We start from the raw sequence: 24,923 nt of genomic DNA, 5'->3' as shown, positions 1-24,923 counted from the left end.
GCCCGTTATAAACCAAATGTTATCTGAGTTTTCTTATCAACTAAAGAAAAAAGTTTAGGTATCTAAACTCGTCAGCTTTAACAGTCATCTCAAGTGACTTTAGCGATATGTTTATGTTTCAATGTTAACAGCCATTGAAGTGATATTGATAACTAAAACGTAAGTATATTTACGTTTGTAATAAACGTAGGACGCCTCCCACCAGTCTGTTCACTGTCATCGCACAACCAACTGTCGAGTTCGAGAGTGAAAAGATTATTTCGTAACTTGACTATTGCGCATAGTAGTCCGTTTCTTTTACATTATATCTTTATCACGGCCCTAATGACATTCAGTGCAGTTAAAAACGTTACAGAGTGGAATAAAGTGTACGTGTTAAATACAAAATCGATTTTTATCACGATTTTTGAGTAAAAGTGATCTCATTAAGGTTCGTACGCTAAATAATTATAAGGATAGCATGTTAGTTCTGTTTGAATGGTTACATGCTTACAACGTTATTATAACTTTATATAAGGTATTGTTGGGGAAACAATTATAAAGATTTCTTGGCTTTTATGCACAATTAAGAAGAACTTTTGTACTCTTATGACAATAAATATTTTTTATAATCAAATCTTTGATAGATAGAGATCAAAATTATTATATACATCGCTACACACATATCTGCGACTCTCTTGTGAAACTGTCTTACGAGTGATAGTACTTAGTAGTTTTAATAGACACGTTTTGAATAGATCACATTTATTTTCAGTTTTCACTAGAATTTTATCAACTCTTTATTTGTCGCATTAAGTCGAAATTAATTTCATTTTTTAGATTTGCTAATAAATGACAAACCATACAGTTCTCATTGAAAATTAATTCGTATTACTTTAGCGTAGATTTGATTCGAGTAGTTCAATACCAAAAACTTTTTTTCATTAAAAACTCTATTTGTGCAATCGAAAATACGGGTTACAGAATCACCTAGCTGGGCCATTTTAATAATGTTTAAAATGAATTTACTCGCTGAGGAATAGTTACTTTGATTTAGCATTAAACATAAAAAACAAGGTAATATTTTTACTTAAATAATAAACTCGACGTAGTCTTCTAAAACCCAAGGTTACCTTATGCTATAATATAGTAAAACTCTTAGGGAACTAATACATTTATATCTATTGTAAAATAGTTTATCGTTTAAGTGATTACCGAAAACGAATATATGCCTAATTAAGAGAGCATTAAACTCAAACTGTCTTTTATAATAATATAATTTTGAGTATTATATATTTGTAAAAAAAAAACTTTTTGAGACCTTAGACCTGAAATATCGCACAAGTTTGGGACAAAGTATAAAATATCAAAACACTGATTTATGCAACTGTGTAGCTGACTGATAAGGCATATTTAATTCTAAGGCTAAATTCCTATTATTCAAACTGAGACTGTCTCGATCACCTATTTTTTTCTTCTTTTATTTTTGTCTCTTGACTGAAAAAAGTTAAACGAGAATTGTGTAAATATATAATAAAAACTGAATAATGTTACTAAAAAAACTATTATAGTAGGTACAGTTCAGGTCACAGTATGTTAACAGTAATAATTACCTCATTTTCCTTTAAATCGTTTTAATACATTTGCATACAGGTTACGCAACTAAACTAAAATCATGGGTAGACAGTTTCTAAGTTTAGTTACGCTTGTATAACTCTTGTACGTGTAATTCTTTTATGCACAATATAAATATATAAACAATATCTTATAAAATGATAAGATCAACATTGCTTTTTTTATGATATAGGTAGGCGGACGAGCAAATGGGCCACCTGATGGTAAGTGGTCACAACAGCCCATAGACAATGGCGCTGTGAGAAATATTAACCATTCCTTACATCACCAATGTGCCATCAACCTTGGGACCTAAGATGTTATGTCCCTTGTGTCTGTTGTTACACGGACTCATTCACGCTTCTAACCGGAACACAACACTGGGTACTGCTGTTTGGCGGTAGAATATTTGATGAGTGGGCGATACCTACCGACGGACTAGCACTAAGTCCTAAGTAAACATTATTTAGTAAGTATTAAGTGTAAGTACATATTATGATTTCACATTAGTCTTCACTTAAAAAATATTTCTAAAATAATCTTCACTTAATAATGTAGTTGTCAGTATGGAGATTGTATTTAAATCTATAACTACACCGTCTACTTAAATTTAATATAAAATTTGCTTTTTGATTGGGTTGTTCAGAAGAATAAGTAAATTACCCGTTAAAGACCGCTGTAGTACTATAAAAATACATTAAACCATTTTTATACTTTCATGCAACTACGTTAGGAAATAACGTATGTCAGCGCATGCGCAATATTTTCTTATTGACATGCATGCATGTCATAAAATATTCTTAATCGGTAACAAAAGTAATATTATCGTATTGAGATATTATTCGACATCCGCGATAAGTATTATGACAGCGTCAAGATTACCCGGTGGGTAAAAAACATGAATCTGTATTGAAGGTCGCGAGGCTTCAATAGGCTACTTTCGGTAGTGAAAAATAAAGTATGAATATTGATAAAAATTAAAATATATGTAGAAATATACTTAAATATTCTGGTTTTGAGTCATGAAACACATTATTGTTTTATTATGTTAAAATTCGTAATTTATTGTCTGTATATCAAGTTAACACGAGCCGCTATTGTGTGACGTCATATAAGCAAAAACTGTCATTTCAATAGTATCTGGCATTTTGATAAACAACTTTTCTGGGATTTATTGCTAGTATTTGTACGCTATACACCAATGATAGCGATTGTAATTTATTATTTCCCCAAAAAAAAACAAATATTTATAGCTGTTGACGTTGAATGAGTGCTGGTCGTACACACACAACTGTTATCTTTACCAATATAAAGTCACCAAAATGATTGACAGTATTTTTGCGAGAATAAATAAGGTTCAAAATTTAATTTTATTGCAAGAAAACGTGTTTATTTTGCTGAAATATTTTTTGTGGCTTTTTATTTGAAAATGAACATTTTGAAGTACTTTTCAAACATTATAGTACTCTATTAATCTCGAGTACTATACACTAAAGTAAAACTAATTAATATTTCATTGTAAGCATGTTCTATCAACTCACACTGGAACTGAAGTAAAACCTTGACCCAGTGAAAGGATATTTTACAGAATTTTTATTATTAGAATTATTATAGAAAAGATCATTTACAGGCTAATATTTTACTTTATTCCGGAAAATTATATTGGTCATCTGATTATGTGTTCACTAACGTCCATAGGGACTGGTGTATAATTTACTATCGATTATTTATTTAAATAGATTATAATCACTTGAATGGTAATATCCTTTCTATTGCGACTTTCTAATCTCCTAAGATCGATTTTCAATTAGATATCGAGATTGAATCGACAGTGAATAAAACATACCTAACTATAATACGTCATCATAATAAATCAAGATAAGAATTTTATCCAGTTAACACACTCGAACCAAACGTGAGTTAAATCTTCTACGAAAGAAATTACAGATGGGTTCAAGGCATTTATTAAGTAACTAGCTGTGCCCGCGACTTCGTTCGCGTAGTTGTCGGAAACACTATCATGATTATCGTTTGATTGCTCACGTTGGTTTTTGTTATTATAATCGTCAATAAGATTTAATAATATGTTTTACAGTACTTCAGCGTAGATTATATTTTTAGTTTTATTTTCTTGTGGTAGAAGAACATACAGATTTTGCCCGCAACCCGATCTTGACAACGCGACATATAGTTGGCCGTGTGAAAAGCAGTCTTGACGTAAATCGATTCCTACGTGTTTAAATGTTTGGCCCTGTGATTTATTAATGGTTACGGCAAAAGATAACTTAATGGGAAATTGAATTCTTTTAAAATTAAAAGGTAAATCATTTGGAATCATTGGGATGCGAGGTATAAGCACTGTTTGACCAATTGCCGGACCAGTCAAAACTGTTGCAACGATCACGTTATTGCGAAGGAATTTTACTCGAAGGCGGGTCCCGTTACATAAATTTGGTGGTTTAAGATTTCTGAGTAAAAATTATCGCAGCACCTATTTTTAACTTCAGGGAATGTGGTGGAAGGCCGCTCGGGTTTAAAGAATTGAGAAACTATTGTGTGTAATGGACAGCATCTTCTTGATCCATTACATTATCAATAGATGGGTAGGTAGTTATATCGCCTGGAAGTTTGGTTAAAATTAGGTCGTTAATTTCGTCAACGCTACTATTGCTCGCCGCCAATATTGCCCTTTGACACATCCATTGGTAATCTTTATTTTCTATTTCGACGATATTAGGGTAAACTTTTGATATTAAATCCTCTATGCTAGTCACTTTTTCTCCTAAATCGCGATCAATTTCAATTTTATTTTCAGAATGAGGTACTTTTCCATCTCCTATTAAAAGTAACTTTGAAGGAAAATTTGTACTTCCTCCCCCCAAATGTGCTCTCATATTCGTAGATAGTTTTAAGTTATGGACAAATTTCCATAACGGTGAACTTTTAAGGCAAGACCTTACAATGTCTGCTCTAGTTCCTCTTAAAATTACCGGTAAAGTTTGTCTAAATAAATTACCAACATCTGTGTTTTTATTGCTTATTGTTAAACGGTCAATTATGACAACCCTTTTCTTAAACATAAAAGAAATATTGTACAATAGTGTACGATTGCGAATTTTTTTTTTGTTAACAATTCGATGCAGGTGTATCGACATCTGGATGTAAGACAAAAGAAAAAGTCAATTGTAAATAAATAAATCACAAACAAAATTCATACTCTGCCAAAACAAACAAAACGTTCAACAGGAAATGTAATAGTAAATCTGAATGACTTTTCTTTGTCTTGGATTAGGAGAAAAGTTCATGAATTGTAATACCTGACGGTAGACATGTTTGCTTAAACACTCAATTTTGATTCCAATTTTCTGTCATTATATAGGACCACTATGTACGTATAGGGTTTAAAAAAACATCAAGAAGAAGTGTATTTATCGATAGACCAGATTTACAAATTTGGAGTATATCATATATTTACAAACCTACCTTGGCTGACACCGCCTCCAAAAATAACAATAATTTTAACTATAAGTTAATGTAATAACTTTGCTGACTTTTAAATAGTCTAAATATTTTTAATTTCATTTTACATAGTATAAATCTAAAAAATATTGTGATCATTGTTTGTTATTCATAGGTTTGTGTTAAGTTAGATTTAAAGTGTTAAGTTAGTTTTTTTTGTCAAAATTTTTGTTTCTAAAAGATTCGGCCGAGTATCGCTAACGTGCTCCTTAGAATTGTTCCGTTCCCTTCCGTACCGTTACTTTGTCAAGGATCCTATGCTCAGAACCTTACCAAACTTTCACCATAGTACCCTTGAAGTATATCCTTTATAATAAAAAAAGAATCATTAAAATTGGTTGGCACAATTTTGAGTTATTCACCTATTTATCGCGCACATACATAATGCACATTTAAGACTTATATCGTTTTCATAGGGATACCATCATCGTAACAGGATAAAATTAAAATGGGGCCCCACGGGAAGCACTACCTTTCAAACAAAAAAAAATTATCAAAATCCAGTGAAAAGTTATGAGGTAACAAACATATAAAAAAAAAAATACAGACGAATTGATAACCTCCTCCTTTTTGAAGTCGGTTGAAAACAAACAATATTAACTTAAACGTAATAAGATAAACAAACCGAACAATAAGAAGTTTAGATTGTTTCTCCTTTGGTGTTATTATTTCATAAGGTGATTATAGTACAACCGTGTTGAATATGCTTGAACGTAATAGAAATTACTTGAAATATTGAACTACTAATTTTAAACGATATTCACCTATTTGCTTATTTGCATAATTTATTTTCTCAGTGATGATTAATCTGCATCGGTGAAAGTATCGCTCGCCATTTTGAACTTTTTTACGTGTGTAATGTAATTTTTATACCTTATTTATACTGTGAAACGTTTGAATTGTTTACTTGCAAAGTACGAAGGAATGTTCATTGAAATTTTATCTTATATCGTAAGTTAAAACTACAGCAGATTATGATTTAAATGTAATCGATTTTAAACGATAAAAAATAATGAGCAAATAAGCTGATAACAAAACCTAATTTTGATAAATAATTTAACTATTAAGAATGTTAATTTTTTTAAGTCGTTATGTGCATTGCTACTTCGCAGAACTATACCCGCGGGTGAGAGTGGCGAGCGCGGCGGCGGGGCTGACCCGCCTCCCCCTCATCCGCCGCCGCGCCCCGCCTGCTAGCACACTCTTAACAAATAGACATATAGTGTCACGGACTTTTTTTTATTATTAAAAGAGGAATATATCTTTTATACACATTTTTTGAGTAACTTAAAACGTTTATGCTGCGCACGCATCGAAAGTCCATAAATGTGAATAATTTTCCCCGTTTTTGCAACATTTCTCACTGTCGCTGCGCTCCTATTGGTCGCAGCGTAATGTTATATAGCCTAAAGCCTTCCTCTATAAATGGACTATTCAACAAAAAAAGAATTTTTCAAATCGGACCAGTAGTTCCTGAGATTAGCGCGTTTAAACAAACAAACAAACAAACTCTTCCGCTTTATATATTAGTATAGATAACTTTTTTATTATTGTTTTTTACAAATTTACAAGTTTATTTAAACTTTTGACAAGAGATCAAAGTTTCATTTAGTATTTTTCAAAATTATTGGATAAAATATTTAGAATATATAGAAAACCGTTTTAAAACCGCTAAGCTATTTACGCTCATAACTGAAAATACAGATGCAAGTCATGCATGCTACGTTTTATAATAAAAATGACTCATTTGTGTTTCAATTCATTTCATGACACGTAGAGTGTCGCCTCAGCGTGGTTTTCGTAAAAAAAAAACAGAATTGTACTTTTTATTTGTTTATGTTTAATTTATTTTTACAAAAGTACCATTACTACAAGAAAAAATGTATAAAATGGTCTATTAAATTCTATTCCACATACAGGTGAACATAGAACTTAACCTATGATTTTATATTTTATTTTAAAAAATGTAGCAAAAATAATAAAATAGTAGACTAAGCTAAAAAGAACATGGACAAAGTTAAAACAACATTCTACAATAACTAAACAACAGAAAGATACATAGACAAAAAGCTATTCAAATAAATACGAAAGTACTCGTAATCCATAAAAAAGAGATATTTTACATAATATAATATAACTAAAGGTTTTAGACTTTAATCAAACCGAATCTTATAACTCGTATTTATCCACATTTGGTTTGGTAACCCCAATGAGCCAAAACACGTATCACAATACATTTAAAGTTGACAATTTAGCTAACAAAATAACTATATCACAAATTTATGTAATCTTATACAAGTTGGAGCTTATATATGCAATATATGTATGATGGTAGATTTAATTTAAGTTGGTCCACTAAACATGTAATCTAGAGCCTGTTTTATTGTTATCTCTAGAAAAAATAATATAGTTTATGGTGTACGACGGTCTCGCAATTGCGTCATGAAATTGCATTTTTGGCTCCCGTATCGCCGATTTCGGTCACGATAGCTAATCAGCACAAGTCTACTCTATTGCCGCACTCATATTATCCGATGGAACAAATCCGAAACGACCAGAAAGGGTTTGATGCGACATAACGTAATGCGTTGCTGTAGTTCTATTTACCAAATTCCTATCAAACTACACAATTAGTTGATAGATAAATGCAAAATATCCCGCAGGATTTCATTATAGAAATAAATACACACGGAGGATGCGTTTGTTGCTCTTCCTATCAAAGTTATTAATCAATATTAATGTCGATAATATTTATTTATTTAGTTATAATACAAAACTGTATATAATATACATATCATTATAGGACACCTACCTAATTCGATATTACAGCACGTTTAACAATATTTAAAATAAGCCTACGTTATATATGATATAGTTGATATTATTAATTGAGATGAAGTTTTTTTTGTGTTTCATAACTAAAATTACTACTAAACCAATATACATAAAACCTTTACCTGTAGTTTCAATGCGTTTCGAAGAAAGTTTAAGTACATACATGTTAGATGGCAGATAACGTCTGGCGACAGTTTTAATGCGATTAATATATTTAAATAATAAATAGACTATTTGTTAATTGTGATAATAATATACACGGTATAAAATGTAAACATATTTCAGGGTAAATAACTGATTAATTGATGATATCCGACCGGCAAGCTTCTACTATTGGTGTAAAAATGTTGTTATATTATTTTCAGATGGGCCCTCGAATCTACAAGTGGGTGTTCAATAACAAACTTCTTATATTGTTAGCGACGGCAGCATTTTGCCTATTAATTTCTACTTTAGTTTTGTCAATACAAAATAGAAACCTTAAAAGATCAATACGACTCAACAGTCAGGTCATCGGTCAAAAAACGAATAGAAAAATACTTCAACGAATAAATACGAGTATGCCAGAGGTTAGTACAAGATCATTAAAACGTTTTGATCATTTCAAAATTAAATAAGTTTTAGTATGGAGATATATATATGTCACCGAGATAGCACAGAGGTAACACATGAAAAGATACTTATATAGATAAGATACTATACTAGATCTTAACCGAACATCGGGGGCTTAAACCCGGGCAAGCAGATCTCTATTTTCATATGATTACTTTGTGCTTATTATTAATCTCGCGGTGGAACATAGCTCCAAGCCTGCTTTTCGACCAAATTATTGTAACCCGAATCACCAAAAGTTTTAATTCGATGCGACATCATTGTTCTAAATGTATTACCTACCCATAACTTTGTGCTTAGAAAAGAAGCAACTTTATAGCATTTTCAAAAATAGTATAATAAATAGAAACAACGTTAAAAAGTTGCATTTTCAGTTAAACAAGCACCTTTGATATGCTGCAGTATTTGATTCTAATAATATGTTCCGAAATACTCTTCCTGCCAGGCTACATACCTATTTAAATTTCAGGCGTTTAATTAAACCTAGTTTACAAATTATTATTTTTTTTCAGAGTACCAGACTTTCAAAATATGTAATACCTACCAATTATATTTTAAAACTATGGCCTGATATTAAAAATAAAACTTTTGAAGGCAATGTTTCAATCTCGCTTAATGTTTTAAAATCTACGGATTTAATATATTTGCACGCAAAGGATTTAAACATACTTGAAGTTAAATTGAAAAACTTCTACAACGAAACTATATTAATTACGTCTACTAATATATTAAATGCTGCAGAAGTTCTTCAGGTGAATTTGCAAAATGAAATAAAACCTAATGCGAATTATAAGCTTGACATTATGTTTTCTGGAAGATTAGACGAAGGAATCGTAGGATTTTATGAAAGTACAATGAAAAATGGAGAGTAAGTACCCAATATTACGCGAGCTTTCAACTACAGAAATATTACAATGTAAATGTTCCATCATTTTCTCGAACAACAGTATAATACCTATATAGAATGATAATGGATCGAAATAAAGATATTTGTGGGTTTCAAATCCGGTAAGTAAAAAAATGACAATAACAAGTCTGTCAAATAGGAATGGAGTGGTATGAAGTTTAATTAAATCTAAAACCGTGTGCCATAATTTAACTAACTCACTCTCCTATTAATTGAAATATAGACATACCTACTAAGAAGTCCTGTTTGGCGGTAAAATTAAAATGAACGAATAAAATTAAAATAAGGAAAGAGAAAAAGCCATTGATTAGGCATAATATTTTTATCCTTTCAGTCATCCCCAAAACCTAACATGTGCCTATGCAATTTTTGATATACAATTTTAGAAAAAAAAAATATTTTTGATACGCCGATTAAAGGATTTAATTCCACCAAACAACCTAATTTCATCAAGTTGTTCTTTAATTTTTCGAGTTTAATTATTAACTATTTATTTTTTTAATTCAATAAAAACAAAAAGAAATACCTTAATTAAAATTAGGTCTTTGGCAGCCCAGTCAATGTTGACGAGGTAACTCGTTCACAATATGTAACCTAAATCCCTTTATATTCAATTTACTTAACGTTAGATACCTGGTATGTACCATAATGAGGGAATAAAATCGACAGATTAATAGCACATAATTATGTGTGGTGTGATTATTATACCCTGTTCAGTGTCCAACGGTCTGAACAGTTATTCCCTTTTTGACAATGGTCCAGTAGTAAAATACATAACGTAAAATTTTACTTTTGTTTTTAATAATAATAACACATGCAAAACTCAGATATCTGTTATGAAAATGGTACCATTGGATCTCTATTTGATCTTTACTTTTGTTTAAGGATTAAGAGAATACTTGCCCGTTGGCAACATTCATAGGCTCAACTGTCAGTGTCAGTATATTAATCAATTTGACATAAGTGTACTAAATAAATTAGAAATTGCACGCAATCCTTATTTGTTTTTTTTTAACCATTGTGTTGTTTGATACTTGATAGTTTATAGTAGGATAGTAAAAAGATAAATCATCCCTTTCTCAAATAGATGATTACAAAATTTGCATATAGTCTCATAAGTTTTAGACATATTTTGAGGTTTAGAGTGACTAAACAATTTTGCCGGTTGAAATCTGTAAATTGTTTCGATGCAATGGAAAATTCTTATAAAGTAAAACTCTCTGAGAGACTGTTGTCATCTGTTCGCCCTTTACATTATCAACTACTTCTAAATCCAGATTTGAAAACTGGTATTTTTCAAGGGGATGTCAAAATAGATGTAAATCTAGAACACGAAAGGAACTTTTTATCCCTACATACGAAATTTTTAGACATCAGTGATGTGAAGGTTTATAATGATATAACAGAAATTTGTGTTGCAAAATATTTAGAAGTTAAATCTCTGGAACAATTGTTAATTCAATTTGATAAAAATCTCAATCCTGGAAAATATCATTTAAATATTAAATTTAATGGTAACTTAACTCGTAATATAGTCGGATTTTATTTATCCCGCCTAAAAGATAACAGGTAAAAAGTATAATCTGTACTTTATGATATGATACTATATGATATGTAATGAAAAATTTGATAATATGTCACATATTATAATTAATTAATTTGTATTTCAGCACTATGGTAGCAAGTAAATTCCAGCCGACTTATGCTCGCCAAGCATATCCGTGTTTTGATGAGCCAGAATTCAAAGCCACATATGATATTACATTGGTGAAACCTGTGGACTATATGGCACTTTCTAATATGAATGTAAGATAAATTTCTACAGGTAATTCTAGTAATAAAATAAACAAAATACACTCTTGTATCTGATATTAATTATTTTTACATTTCTATTTATTTATTGCATATGTATTTAACAAAAGCTTGCTAAGTGTACATGAGTTTCTAAGATGAATTCCAGTCATGATAAATTAATTCAAAAGAAGATTAATTGAACTGGTAAAATATAATGAAATGGTAGTTTATTCATGTATAATATAGGAAAAATAAAAGATTTTTATGTAATTGTTAAAACATTCATAGAAGCCATAAATAATAATTTACTACACAATGTAGATTAACAGTTATTACATTTGAAAAAACAGTATTCTAATTAAAAAAAAGGTAACATCTTTTATGTTACTCTTTTCTATCTATATGTCTGTCATAGATATGATAATAGATAATTCACCTAAATTCACAAAAGAAGCTCATTATTTCAACATGAAATAACAAGCAAATTCTTTAATTAATATATTTTTATAGTTCTTAATATTTAATGCAGTCTAAACTAACATTTATTTTATTTTAATATAATTTTTGTGAATATATACAATTTCCTTGTTTTTAAGATACACAGAAAATTATAAAATCACGAATTTACAAATAAATAGCATAACAACAATTTTACTGAAATTGTTTCAATTTTATCAGCACAAAAACTAAATATGTCAATCACTATCTACAAGACTACAGATAACTTGACATATTAAGTATGTTACCATATCTCTTACATATAAATGAATATATTCAAAAATATTACACTATATGTTTCTTTATAGGAAATATCTAAACAGACAGATTCTTCCACTAACACTGAGTCCGTCACTTTTGCGACCAGTGTTCCAATGTCAACGTACCTAGCATGCTTTGTCATTTGTAACTTTGATCATAAAGAAGCTGAAATCATAGCTAATGGTATTGGAAATAATTTCAAATTGAGATCATTTGCACAAAAGGATCAAACTCACAAGATTGATTTCGCCCAAGATATTGGAAAGAGAGTAACCGAGTTTTATATCAAATACTATGAGGTTCCTTTTCCACTTCCTAAATTGGGTAAGTAGCATAGAGCTTTTTAATAACGATACCACAATTCCAAATTGGAATTTTATTTCATAAATAGGAATATATTAAAGCCCATTATTGTCTAAAATAAAATTTTATTGATTTATCACTATTGAGGTGTTAGTGTTGTTCATATATTTTTTTTTTCTGCTTGTATTTACATTCAGCCCTAGAGCTATGAGCAAATTTGTTCAGTGATGCTGTCATGCGAAGCAGCTTCCCATTGGAGGCACTACATTTGTTGCTCAGAGGTACTGCCGGTCTAGCTCTAAGATATGATGATGATTTAGTCGTTTAGCATATTTGTCCATAGTGAGTTGGCGAGCAAGGTCGTTGGGGTGACGGATTAATCGCTCTTTGTATATAGTTGCCAAACTTCGAATTTCCTCTTTAATTGTTTTCATTTCAAGGTGCTCGTGAACTTCACTGTTGGTGATGTATCATGGTACCCTTGCAATTGCTCTCAAGATCTTGTTCTGTTGGCAGTGAAGAATATTTATATTGGATTCGCTTGCACTGCCCCATCGTTGCAGACCATATGTCCAAATGGGATTACTTTATATATAAGCAGTTTGTTGTCCAAAGAGAGTCTTGAGTTCTTTCCTAGCATCCAGTACAGTTTGTTACATTTCAGCTGAACCTCCTGTTTCTTACATTTGATGTGGTGCCTCCAGGTTAGTCTGCAACCAATGTGTAAGCCAAGAGATTTTACGTGGGCACTGTGGGGTAGAATACATTGGCCCAATTTAACAGGTGGGCAATCCCCTACTCTAAGTGTAAATGTCACCTGTACTGACTTTGAAGCACTGGTCTTTATTTTCCATTTTTCGAGCCAACTGTTTACTTTGTTAAGGGCCTTTTTTTTTTTAACGAGGAGGAAATGCATTTACGCATGCCGCCCGGTCGGGGGACCGGGACTCAATCGGGATCTAATGTCCCGTGCCAGGGCTCGATTAGCGAGCCCTCCCACTCCCACCTAGCCAACGAGGCCACTCACATGGTCCGCCCTGACGCCGAACTGGGACGTATCAAGAGCAGCCCCGCGGCATCCCTCCCGCCAGTCTTAGCCGTGGCCGATGAGCAAGCTCAAGCCGGCCCCGTTGCCTAGGGTACACCACGAGGAGGTGACTGACATGTATCCCACTTTGTTAAGGGCCTTCTGCAAGTTAGGTCAGCAGCGGTAGGTCAGCAGTGTACGTTTCCTTTCTCAAAAGAGAAGGTTTGTTGGGCAGTATTTCTTGGAGGTTTTATATCTCGAGTATCTTCTGCAATACCACGTCTTTCAGCTCTTCGGGGTCCGTATTTAGCTCTTCGGGGTCCGTATTTGTTAATTTTCCTGGCAAGTATTTCTCTGTATATCTCACAACCTTTGTAGTTTGCTGGGTGAGCGCCTTGACAAAGTGCACATAGGGCTGGTGTATTTCTATCGCGCTTTGGGCAGTCTGAGGTTTTATGTGTCTGTGCGCATTTCACACAGCGGAAAGGTCTCATACAGTAATTCTTTGTATGTCCATATTGTTGGCACCGTTGACACTGTACGATTGAGTTTTTCTTCTTGGGATCCTCTATAGTTACCGATTGATGGTAGATGTATTTAATTTCTTTAGCTGCTTTGTTGTTCTGGCTAGGTAGAAGATTTATAAAGAATGTTGATGTAGGTTTTTTCTCTGGATCATATCTGGAGTTAATAATTTCCCCGACAACAATGTTTCCAGTTTTTTCGATTTCTTCTTTTATCTCACTTTTAGGCCTTGTGTGGTGAAGATTCCGAATGACAATACGGCAGAGGCGTTCTTCCTTTTTTTTGAATGTGTGACCAATTAAGCCACTTTCACGGAATTTGGCGATGATTCTTTTGTAGGCCTCCGTATCTAGGGTGTTGATTCTCAGTTGGTTTCTGTTGGTAATCCGATATGTAAATGAACTTTTATCTGCAACAGTTTCCACGAGTTCAGTTAATTTATTAACATCTTGTATACCGTATAGTATATTATGGGTGGGGGCTTACTAGGTCTTTTTTCGCCCAAATTTTTGGTTTTGGTGGGTTCTTCTGTTAGGTCAATTGGTAATTGGCTGAACCTGTTGCTAGTGGTAATACTCTCTGGGGAGTCACTGGCTTTTTTCCGTTTAGGATTTCTGTTGCCTGGTACCCTTTGCCAGGATGGGTGGCATATAGTGCCTTGCTGGCTTGATGTTTTGTTTTGTGTGGCCTAGTCTTTCGGTGGTCCTGCCACAGTTTGTAAACTTTCCGAGAGTTTACATCCAAGGGAGTTGCTTCTTGGTCTGGTGATAAACAGACTGCGGTGGAAGGTCTGCTGAATAACTTTCTTGCTGCCAGTAAAGCATTCACTGTGATGGAAGCCTGGTCGCCTACTTCCATCAAGTCTTCGATAGCTAATTTCACACTCCCCGGCCCGGGTACCGGAGAGCGCTGGGGGTTAGCCGGATCGCATGACGTACACTCTTTCTCATTATTCGACATTTTCATAAAAAGGGGGGTTGGGAGAAAATACACATACTACTTTCCCAGAGCAGTATTGCAGCTATTTTAGGGGGGCATTTAACATCTCTAAGTCTGCTGTCGCCTTAACAGGTTAGTTGACCGCCGCCTGTAGCTTGACGTTGTTGCTCGTTTGGCACCACCCAGTGGATATATAATAGATATAAATAATCTAATCAAAGACAGTGAGAATTTACCACAGACAATTTTATTACTTTCAATAACTATTCCTTACACAAAAGAAAATCTTAATTTAAGTTAGCTAATACAAGCATTTTTGAATTGTCACATTATAGGATTAAATAGGATGTAAATACCATTCATTCAGAAAGTTGATCCGAAAAATCTATGGCATGAACCTGGAACAATTAAATTAAGCCTTGTAACTTTCTTTTCATGAGTAGATACATATTTGGCCTATGATGGACTATACAACATTTTCAAGATACCTTTTCATGACAGAATTAATTAAACAATATAAATATTTTTTGATTTCAGATATGATTGCTATTCCTGATTATGTGTCAGGTGCCACCGAACACTGGGGCTTGATCACATACAGAGAAACCTCATTTTTGATTGATGAGGCGACTGCATCATCTAGAAACAAAATCGGTGTTGCTAACACTGTTGCTCATGAACTAGCTCACATGTGGTTTGGAAATTTAGGTAAGCAATTTATGTAAAAGGTCTTGATTTTTTTACAGTTACATATATAATACAGGTTCCTATAGATAAGTAGTAAAAAACAATCTAAATCTGCTATATTGTGCCCCACAAATTGTTTTTGTCTAATACCTATGTCAGATTAAGTAGAAGACAAGTGGAAAAGTCCAATTTGGAATAGAGATAACTTAGGATAAGTCATCTCTATACCAAATTTCACATAAAATATAGGCTACTTGATATATAGGTGCAGACAGAAGCTGTATTATACATGTATGGTCTGTATTTATTTATTTTTTGTTTTTTTTTTGTTTTAGTTACTATGAAATGGTGGGATGAAGTCTGGTTGAATGAAGGTTTTGCATCATATATGCAAGTGAAATCTTTAAATGCTATAGAACCTTCATGGACAATGGTATATAATAATAACTTAATAAATCAAGGCTTTAATTATAAATGTTCTTGAAGTATGATTAGTAAACAATGCTGCATCATTTTATTTCAAATGTCAAATCAATGATAGAAGAAAAAGTATGTTTAACTAATCACCTGCTAAGCAATGTTTATACATAAGGCTGTTAATGTTTAATCAATAATATTTTAATGAAATATTTTAATATTTCAGTTGGACCAATTTCTAACCAGGACATTACACTCAGTGCTAGTGATCGACGCCAAACTTTCAAGTCATCCTATAGTTCAAACTGTTGAGACTCCAGACGAAATTACTTCTATATTTGATTCCATATCTTATAACAAGGTAAGAAAATATACTATGTTTGTTCGATAATCTCACTTACATTCTAAAGTATCATGTATTGCGCATGTTTTTAGTTCCTGGAAGTATCACAATCAAAATTTTGGGATTACATTTTTTTTGTCTTCTTTCTTGTTGTGTACCAGTTGTATTCCTTGTGTTATTAATCTTAGAGGGATTTTAGATTCCTAGGCCAATCTTGACGGTATTACGGTCCAGAATCTCCTTTGTAGTTGCCCTTTTAATAATTTTCATGCCGCGACGTTATTAAATAATAACAATAATACTTTCGAACTGATTTTCTACCACACGAAAATCATGTGTTTAATATGTATTGATCGTAAGGAAAGAATGACATTGATGTAATTCTTTTAAATGCGTCCCAAGGAACAGTGTGTTAGCTCCAAATCTCAGAAATAGTGACAGCTACAGCTACAGCTAAGGACACTTATAGCCTGTTACTTTATTTTATAGTAAGTAATCGAAATAATCGACCTGTTCCAGGGTGCGTCTATTTTAAGGATGTTAGAAGGGTTTATTGGAGAAGAAAATTTCCGTAAGGGAGTGTCAGACTATTTAAAGAAGTATGAGTTTGGAAATACCATTACGAAGGATCTACTTACATCCCTAGAACCGTATTTTAATAAAAACAATCCTGATTTAAATCTAATGTAAGTATTGCCTTCTTTCAGAAAGTATTAAGATGTTACCAATTTTTTTATCGATTGTGCTAATATCAGGATCTACCATTTTTTTTCTAAAACTATATTACCTTATACCGTACACCTAATCCCTTTCAGCTTAGAAGATTTCCCGTCAATGCGAAAAAAATTAACAAAGATAACTTACCTACTTAGTAGAAGCGATATCTGTGTATTGTGCGTTTGATGTTTTTATAAATGTATATTTATTTAAACATTTATTTAGATATTTATTAATGATTGTGCTTCACTCAGTATTTTATAACCAGTCTCTTGGCCAAAAATTGCGTGGAAACTGTTCTCATTCTGTGAACCCTTATTAGTTTTGCGTTCCAGTAAAGAATATATAACATAAAAACTTACATACACATTGAAATAAATTAACAATAATTCATGCACAATTTAATAAATAAATAAATTTATAATATCAGTGTTGTAACATTTTAGGTATATAATGGACACGTGGACGAGGCAAATGGGTTTCCCACTTCTAATTGTAACACCGGGTGACGAAACAAATACTTACGTCATCACACAAAAGCGGTTCCTCATTGATCCAGAGGCTGTTGTCAAACAAGATTCGAGCAATAAGTAAGGCACTATATTGCATTTATATATTAAAAGAATATAAAAATCACGCTTGCCACGTCTATGGTCTAAATTGGAAGCAAGTGAAACTGCGAAGCGCAGCTACTTGTATAATTAATATTATTCACTAAAACCTTCTCCAAACCTCGTCGTATCATCTCATATAATTTTTATGTGTATTTGTTGAGTAATATTTGCAGTTTATCAACAAATAAAACGCTCATTTAATAAATATATAATATGAAGAGAATCCAATTCGACACAATATACAACAATGTTTTTATAATTTATTTATGTGGTGAAACGGCCGCCTTCACCGATAGACTAAAATATGAATATTTAAACCTATAATTTATAATTCATCTAATTAATAATGACTATACTTTATATTTACTTTACTTTACTTTATAATGAAGCAAATACAAAACAGTTTATTATTATTGTTTTGTTTATTGAGGAGGTTAAACTTTATATATATAAAGAATAATAAGAGAAGAAATTAATATGTCCGAATCATACAAATATTATATAAGTTGCCTTTTAAGTTTTATGTTAGGATTAAGCTCGGATTTCCACCACTGAGCGAAGACAAGACACTAACGAAGACATGTCCTTCTTCGCTCATATTATATATGATATATATTTTCTTCAAAAGTTTCTTATGTATTTAAGTTAACAATTTGTAAAAAAGTATAACTAATACTAATAATAAAATCATTGCAATAATTTTAGATATCGTTGGTTTGTCCCGGTCACATATGCGACTAAACAAGGTCCGAAAGAAAACATTCTGTGGTTCCCGGATAATGTTGACAGTGGTGAGTACCGGTGACATAACTTATTAATGCCTTTTGATTTGTCCCCAACTAAAACCATCAATTGCGGTTAAAATTTGATGTATTATTTCATTCTTTTAAAGCAGTCTTTCAGCATATTAAGAATTTTTTCAAGTCTATTTCAAGGATGGGAAGTGGGAGGGGTAGAGAGTGGGGGGGGATTATAACAAATATACGAAATAATTCCTGCAGTTAAACACATATACACACAAACAGCTTTCATAATGTGCAATTTTTCCCTTTTGGTTATCCCAGAGCTGAACAATTGATACAAAGTTATTTTTCTAAAATCGTTGCTAAAGTTCCTTCGCACGAGATCTGTCATTTTCCATATACTTTGACAAAATTCTTATTGGTTTGCTATATGATATTATCTGCGTTTTTGTCGCTTGTGGCTCCGTCTTTTCACATTGGATGGTTCACATTATAATGGTTCTAATTCAATTGTTAAAATAAAGACATTGTCTGCTGTCTAATGCTGGTCAAATTTGCTTGTGACTGTTACCAATATGCCACATATTCTTAAAAAGTTAAGAAGTATCCACTGATCTACAATTGATCTACTACACTTGGGGTGGTTGGTTTAAATATTGTATGATTTGTTCATTACCAGTTACGCTGACTTTGGAAGAGGGAGAAGATTGGTTGAAGATAAATAACAATCAAGTCGGATATTACAGAGTAAATTACCCGGACGATATGTGGCAAGGTTTAACAGAACAACTTAAGAATAAAACCGAACAGGTATGTATTATATTAAAGAAACGATTCGTTTCTTTACGGATGATATAATTTTCTACGAGGCATATTAAAAAAACTTCCCTATTAAAAATGTTTCGTAAGTATGTATGTGATGTATAGGGACGACTTTAACAAGTCACTCGTAACTCATAATCGGTTACCGATGTACGGTAAAGATTCGCCATTGGGTAACCCATTCATCATATATTCTACCACGACAACGCAATGTTTTGTATTGTTGTGTTTCGGTATGAAGGATGAGTGGGCTAGTGTAAGTAGGCACAAGGAACATGACCTCAGTTCCCAAGGTTAGTAGCTAGTAGTTAGGCTCATTGGCAATGTACTTCTCAGAAGCCACTGCTCCACAATGTCTATTAGCGGTGATACTACTTTATTTATCGTGTTATTCTCGATATGTTTCATGATATATCCGTACGTCATAGAGCAGATCGACAAATTTGTAAATCAATCAAACAACGTCGAGCATATCTCGTTGAATGACTTTTGTGAAACTTAAACATTTAATATATCATTTAATAATTACTTAGCTTGATAATTAATTTTTAATTACTATTGAGTATGCAAACGCCCCAAAGAAATACATGTTTATAGGAACTGATCGATGAGAAGTTTGAGGAGCATAATGAATCTCCAAATTGCACTAATATCACCTATTGCTTCATACTAATATTTTTTCGTTTTCAGTTTACAATCTCAGATCGATCACACCTTCTTGATGACGTTTTCGCTCTAGCAGAAGCTCAAGTGATACCGTATCAAACGGCTCTGAATCTATCCACCTACCTAATAGTTGAAAAAGATTTTGTACCATGGGAAACCGCTACCTCAATCTTCGCTATACTTTCCGAAAAACTTTTGAATACAACTGCTCATGATAATCTACAGGTATGTTGAATTCTACGATTATATATTAGTTCTATGATTATGATTATATTCGATAATTACATATTTTAATGTTCAAATTTACGTAAAGGCTACTATAAAACTTTGCCATATATGTACATTTGATTACATAGATCATTTGGTGGTAGGGCTTCGTGCAAAGTTGTATATACCACTCATATATACCGCCAAAAAGCAATATTTAGCATTGTTTGTTCCGGTTTGAAAGGTGTGTACCAGTTTAACTACAGGCACGAGGGATATGACATCTTAGTTCCCGAAGTTGATAATGCCTTGGCAATATAAAGGTGGTGGGGATCACTTACCATCGGATAGCACACTTGCGAGTTTGCCCACCTATTTTAGCTCAACAATAAAAAGTTATATATATATTACTTGTTTCAGAAATATGTACAACATTTGGTAAAGCCCTTATACTCGATGCAAACTTGGGAGAAAACGAAGCTAGGCGTTATCGAAAGGTAAAATTTGGTTTGGTATTATTTAAATTAGCGCAAGACAAAGTAAGAGACTGGGTCAAACATATTTATATGACCTATCATTTGTATATATGTATTCACTCGAGACGGTACGGTCCCTCCACGCTAAATTATAGGGGGGGGGGTGTATATAAACAGATCTATATCGGTTATGCTATACATAAAAAAAGTATATTTGTATATATTATGTTCGAGATGAGTAGACTTCGACACTATTGTTATGCTAAAGTGGATGCTATTTCATAGAGATTTTTATAATATGCATCCACTTTGTTGTAACTCGATACTAGGCGATAACATCCACTTCTGATGAAATTACTCTCGGTATTTTTGTTATTGTTTTTTGTAACACTTAAAAGAATGACACTGTCGTCTTTAGTACCTACACTCGAGTGAGGTAGATGAAGCGGCGGCGACTGGATTTGGTTGTTGATTATCGTTCATAGGTTGACGGCCGTCAATAGAAAAATAAATTAATTATTAAAAAAATATATGTAAAAAGGGAATAAACGATTTTATAAGAGATACAATACTAATTGAGTTTGCTACGATGTCTCATCTCAATGATCGAATCTGATAGCAAGGGTCCAAACATTTATGTCCGTTATATGTAAATTTAATGTTTGAATGTACCTTTTGATTGTAAAATAGTAGCAAAGGTACTAAATATTTGCCTCACACAGCTAAGTGGCATACGGGCTCTCTTGTGATGTGAAAACACATGTTTAAAACTGAGCCTCCATGTCGTCCATCCTTGTAAACGACATATCACTTGTATAAAAAAAAGATAAATTCCTTCATGTAAATCCTAAAAAATAGTTAAAGATTGCAAAAAAATTTATACTATTTGTTATTAAATAAGGGTATTGCGTGTCGTTTTTAAAATGAAACTTATTAATTTTATTATTTTTTTTTTATAGCTTATTACGAACGCGAGTTTTGTCACTATCAACGACTTATCAAATGTCTGATGCCGAAGACAAGGTTAGGAATATATTCCTAACGTGGTTAAATGCGCCGAACGAGACAACGATCGAGCCGGACTTGAGAGATTTTGTCTATTATTTTGGTGAATATGAGATTATATACCCTATCCCAACCGAAAAAAAAAACATATACCATGCGATTTGCTTACAGCTCTGATATATTATGCTCTACAGTCAGTTCTTGATTAATATATCTTTAGATGTACATATATATATATATATATATATATCCACTCTAATTTACTTCAAAAGTTCCGATAAAATTTCGCCATCATTTAAACGCCAATTTCATATCATCATCATGTGCGGAAATTTACCAAAACGAAAGCGCTCTAATAAAAGTTGTAAAGATTTGAAAGAGCAGAAGCCACCACATAATTACAATTTGTATTTAATTGTATTGAACTCTTTTTGACAATATTATTGATTGAAATACTTTATTTAAAATGATCAATAACAAATGATATCAAGAATTTTCCTACTTAAAGCTATAAGTGCTTATGATGTAAGTTAATCCCGGTGTCATAACTTTCCGTTGATATGAGGATGATGATAATCATGCTGATGGAAAACTGGTCACACTAACTTAATAATAATAAATAATAAAGACATTTGAAAGAACTTTATTTTAGCTTCAATTCTCGATTGAATAGATCTAATTCAATATCAAGTAAATGATTGAGAACTAGCTGTCTAAAATTTGTTGATGACTAGAATTTGTTTGTGTTTTTATTTAATGTGTTTTGACCTTGAATAGGAATGAAAGCGGCGTCGCAAAAGGAATGGGACAAGTTATGGGAAATTTATTTGAATGAAGAAGACGTGCAAGAGCAGACGAAACTGCGGAACGCCTTAACTGCTCCTCGAGATATAAATATATTGAAAGGGTATATTTCCAAAAATTTTATTTCCAAGTTTTGCTTATTAATTAATGTAGTCCTCCTAAACTTGGCTATAATTAATGTCGTAACTTTACAGTTGTAAATCATAACAATCATAGATACAGCTAGTAAATGAAGGGAATTTATGATCGAAGCAAATATTCAAAATATAATCTTAAATACTAATCCGTTTTAAAATTTTAGCTACCTTGCATTGGCATGGGATGAAAAATATATAAGAAGCCAAGACTACCTGAGCGTGTTAAACGCGATCAGCTCGAACCCGTCCGGCTCGGCGCTCGTGTGGGAGCACGTGCGGGCGAGCTGGCCGCGGCTGGTGGAGCGGTTCACGCTCAACAGCAGGTATCTGGGTAGCCTCATACCGGGCATCACGGACACCTTCAACACGGAGCTCAGGCTTCAGGAGGTAATTATGTTTAATTTAAGAATAAGTAAAATAGATTCATTTTTTATCTGTGAAGGTAGATTTACAAAGGGCTATTCTGGTAAGTGGTCATCGCTCATACATATTGACGTGGTAAGAAATATTAACCATCGTTTCCGCCAATGCGCCGCCAACCTTGGGAACTATGATGGTATGTCTTTTGTTTAAACCGGAACACAGCGATACTAGGTATTGCTGCTTGGCGGTAGAATATTTGATGGGTGGGACCTACTCAGACGGGCAAAAAATCCTCCCACCAAGTAACTATCATGCAGAATAATTATATTCTATACATAAGCAATACATATCGTTAGTATGAATATGTGTCACATATACTTTTGTGTAAAATGGCGGAATAAAATGAAAGAACTTAAATAAATAAATAATTAATTTTCAGATGCAAGCATTTTTCGCGCAGTACCCTGATGCTGGGGCCGGTGAGTCATCCCGTATTCGCGCACTTGAAAATGTACGAAACAACATAAAGTGGACAAATACACACCAGAGCGCTGTCTCGGCGTGGTTGGAAGAAAAAGTCAATGAATTATAATAAAAGCCTTAAATAATGTGTTCATAAATATTGTAAGACTTAACGATGATAAATAAATACTTAATAACCCATTTTATTTTGTTTTCGGGGAAGAAATGCTTTTACGCATCCCGCCCGGTCGGGGGGGGGGGCGAGACGGGTATGTCTTATGGCTCCCGGGGCAATAACTAAATCAAATAATAAATAACTAATTTATTTATTATCATGCTATTAAAGTAACTTAACTGTTTTTTTATATAATGTATTAGTTTTCATTTTTATTATAAATTTTATTTACACTTGAACTTACCGAATCCTATTGGATTTATAACACGATAGTTGGATTCCTCATTTTTTGATACGAGTGAAGACAATGTGTAATAATATATTAGTAATTGATAAATCAATAGAATAATTAAATTATTTTCATTTCATCCATTCTTACACATCTCGCCCGATGAGATTGGAGCTCATGCCGATTTTTTGCGGTCGTAAAGAAACCTTTCGCAGCACATGTGATTTTGGAAATATTTGAGGCAAAAAACAGGTGAATGAAGGTACATTTCGTGCCCTCTTGTGATTCAGATTCGACGCAGGAGATGAAGTCGCATTTGGAAAGTATCAGCAATGCTCAATACACAAGTGCTGGTGTTCAAAATGAATTTCATAAAGACGTCTAGTTTGGGGAATGTCAGTTTTTTTCCGCACTGATTGACCATTTGTCAACAATTTAAATATTTTTTTCAGTAATTATGTTTGTAAATATTTATAAGATGCGAAATGTGATCTCGCAACAGCATGTGATCACGTCGACGTTGTAATTAAGTAGGTACTGTTGAGGCAAATTTCTCATTATTATACATTTTATTATAAGAGAACTGAGAATCAAGCAAAACAACTAAATTACTAAGTGTTCCCAACGGAGAGTCGGGCGCCAACAACACAGAAGCAACGTAGCTGCTGGCACTGCCGAGGAAAATTACAGACGCGCTTCATTTACCCCGGTTATAGGCCGTATTATTACGTTTCGCTACTCACGAGACAGTAATAAGTAAGTAAGGGACATTATCATTAATGACGTCACAGAAGCTTATAGCCAGCACCTGTGACCTAATGAGCAGTCTAATTTTACACTTATATTCTCCGTGACGTTATAAATTTTGAAGGGGAGTTTATTGTGTGGCCAGCGAAGTGGCCAAAAATAGCAACGGCGCCCAGTTATGTTCCACTAAACCATTACCACTAAAGCTCTGGACAACTGTAACTTGTAACGATACCTATAATTCACAAGCTACTCGCAATACTCGTGAACAGGAAGCGTCGACGGCAACACTAGAGCGCACTTTTCGTCGTCGAGGAGGCTAAAAACATTTTTGATAAACAGCAGAGACCAGTCACGATAAAATGGATTCGTCTTGAAGATAATTCATCATGACAAACTCATCATCTACGTCGTCAGTTGTTTTTGAATTTAAATTGTATTTATGTAAAATTATGTATTTCTTTTTTTATTTACCCTTATTTTAAGTTTTAAGTAA

At 32.9% G+C, this 24,923-nt stretch overlaps 1 protein-coding gene across 3 annotated transcripts; it reads left to right on the top strand.

Annotated features, from left to right (window-relative positions):
- The first annotated feature begins 112 nt into the window (after positions 1-112).
- LOC113395239 (glutamyl aminopeptidase) lies at positions 113-23,479 on the top strand. Of its 3 annotated transcripts, XM_064215973.1 has the most exons (18): positions 113-159; positions 8,313-8,516; positions 9,072-9,427; positions 11,137-11,272; positions 12,067-12,343; positions 15,351-15,521; positions 15,836-15,933; positions 16,144-16,278; positions 16,780-16,946; positions 17,424-17,567; positions 18,297-18,382; positions 19,014-19,144; positions 19,847-20,047; positions 20,450-20,526; positions 21,465-21,613; positions 22,288-22,417; positions 22,616-22,838; positions 23,254-23,479. In XM_064215973.1, exons 2-18 carry the CDS (start codon positions 8,313-8,315, stop codon positions 23,404-23,406), a joined length of 2,838 nt encoding a protein of 945 aa, XP_064072043.1. In that variant the 5' UTR covers positions 113-159; the 3' UTR covers positions 23,407-23,479. The 3 variants fall into 3 exon arrangements, with proteins under 3 accessions (XP_064072043.1, XP_026488703.2, XP_026488771.2); XM_026632918.2 differs by lacking the exons at positions 113-159; positions 8,313-8,516; positions 9,072-9,427 and adding an exon at positions 10,516-11,035; XM_026632986.2 differs by lacking the exons at positions 113-159; positions 8,313-8,516; positions 9,072-9,427 and having other exon boundaries at positions 11,134-11,291.
- The last annotated feature ends 1,444 nt before the right edge of the window (positions 23,480-24,923 follow it).

This window comes from Vanessa tameamea, chromosome 10 (genome assembly GCF_037043105.1).
Source record: "Vanessa tameamea isolate UH-Manoa-2023 chromosome 10, ilVanTame1 primary haplotype, whole genome shotgun sequence".
Classification (NCBI taxonomy): Eukaryota; Metazoa; Arthropoda; class Insecta; order Lepidoptera; family Nymphalidae; genus Vanessa; species Vanessa tameamea.
Note: the sequence above shows the minus strand (reverse complement) of the source record. Positions and strands in the feature narration are given on the sequence as shown.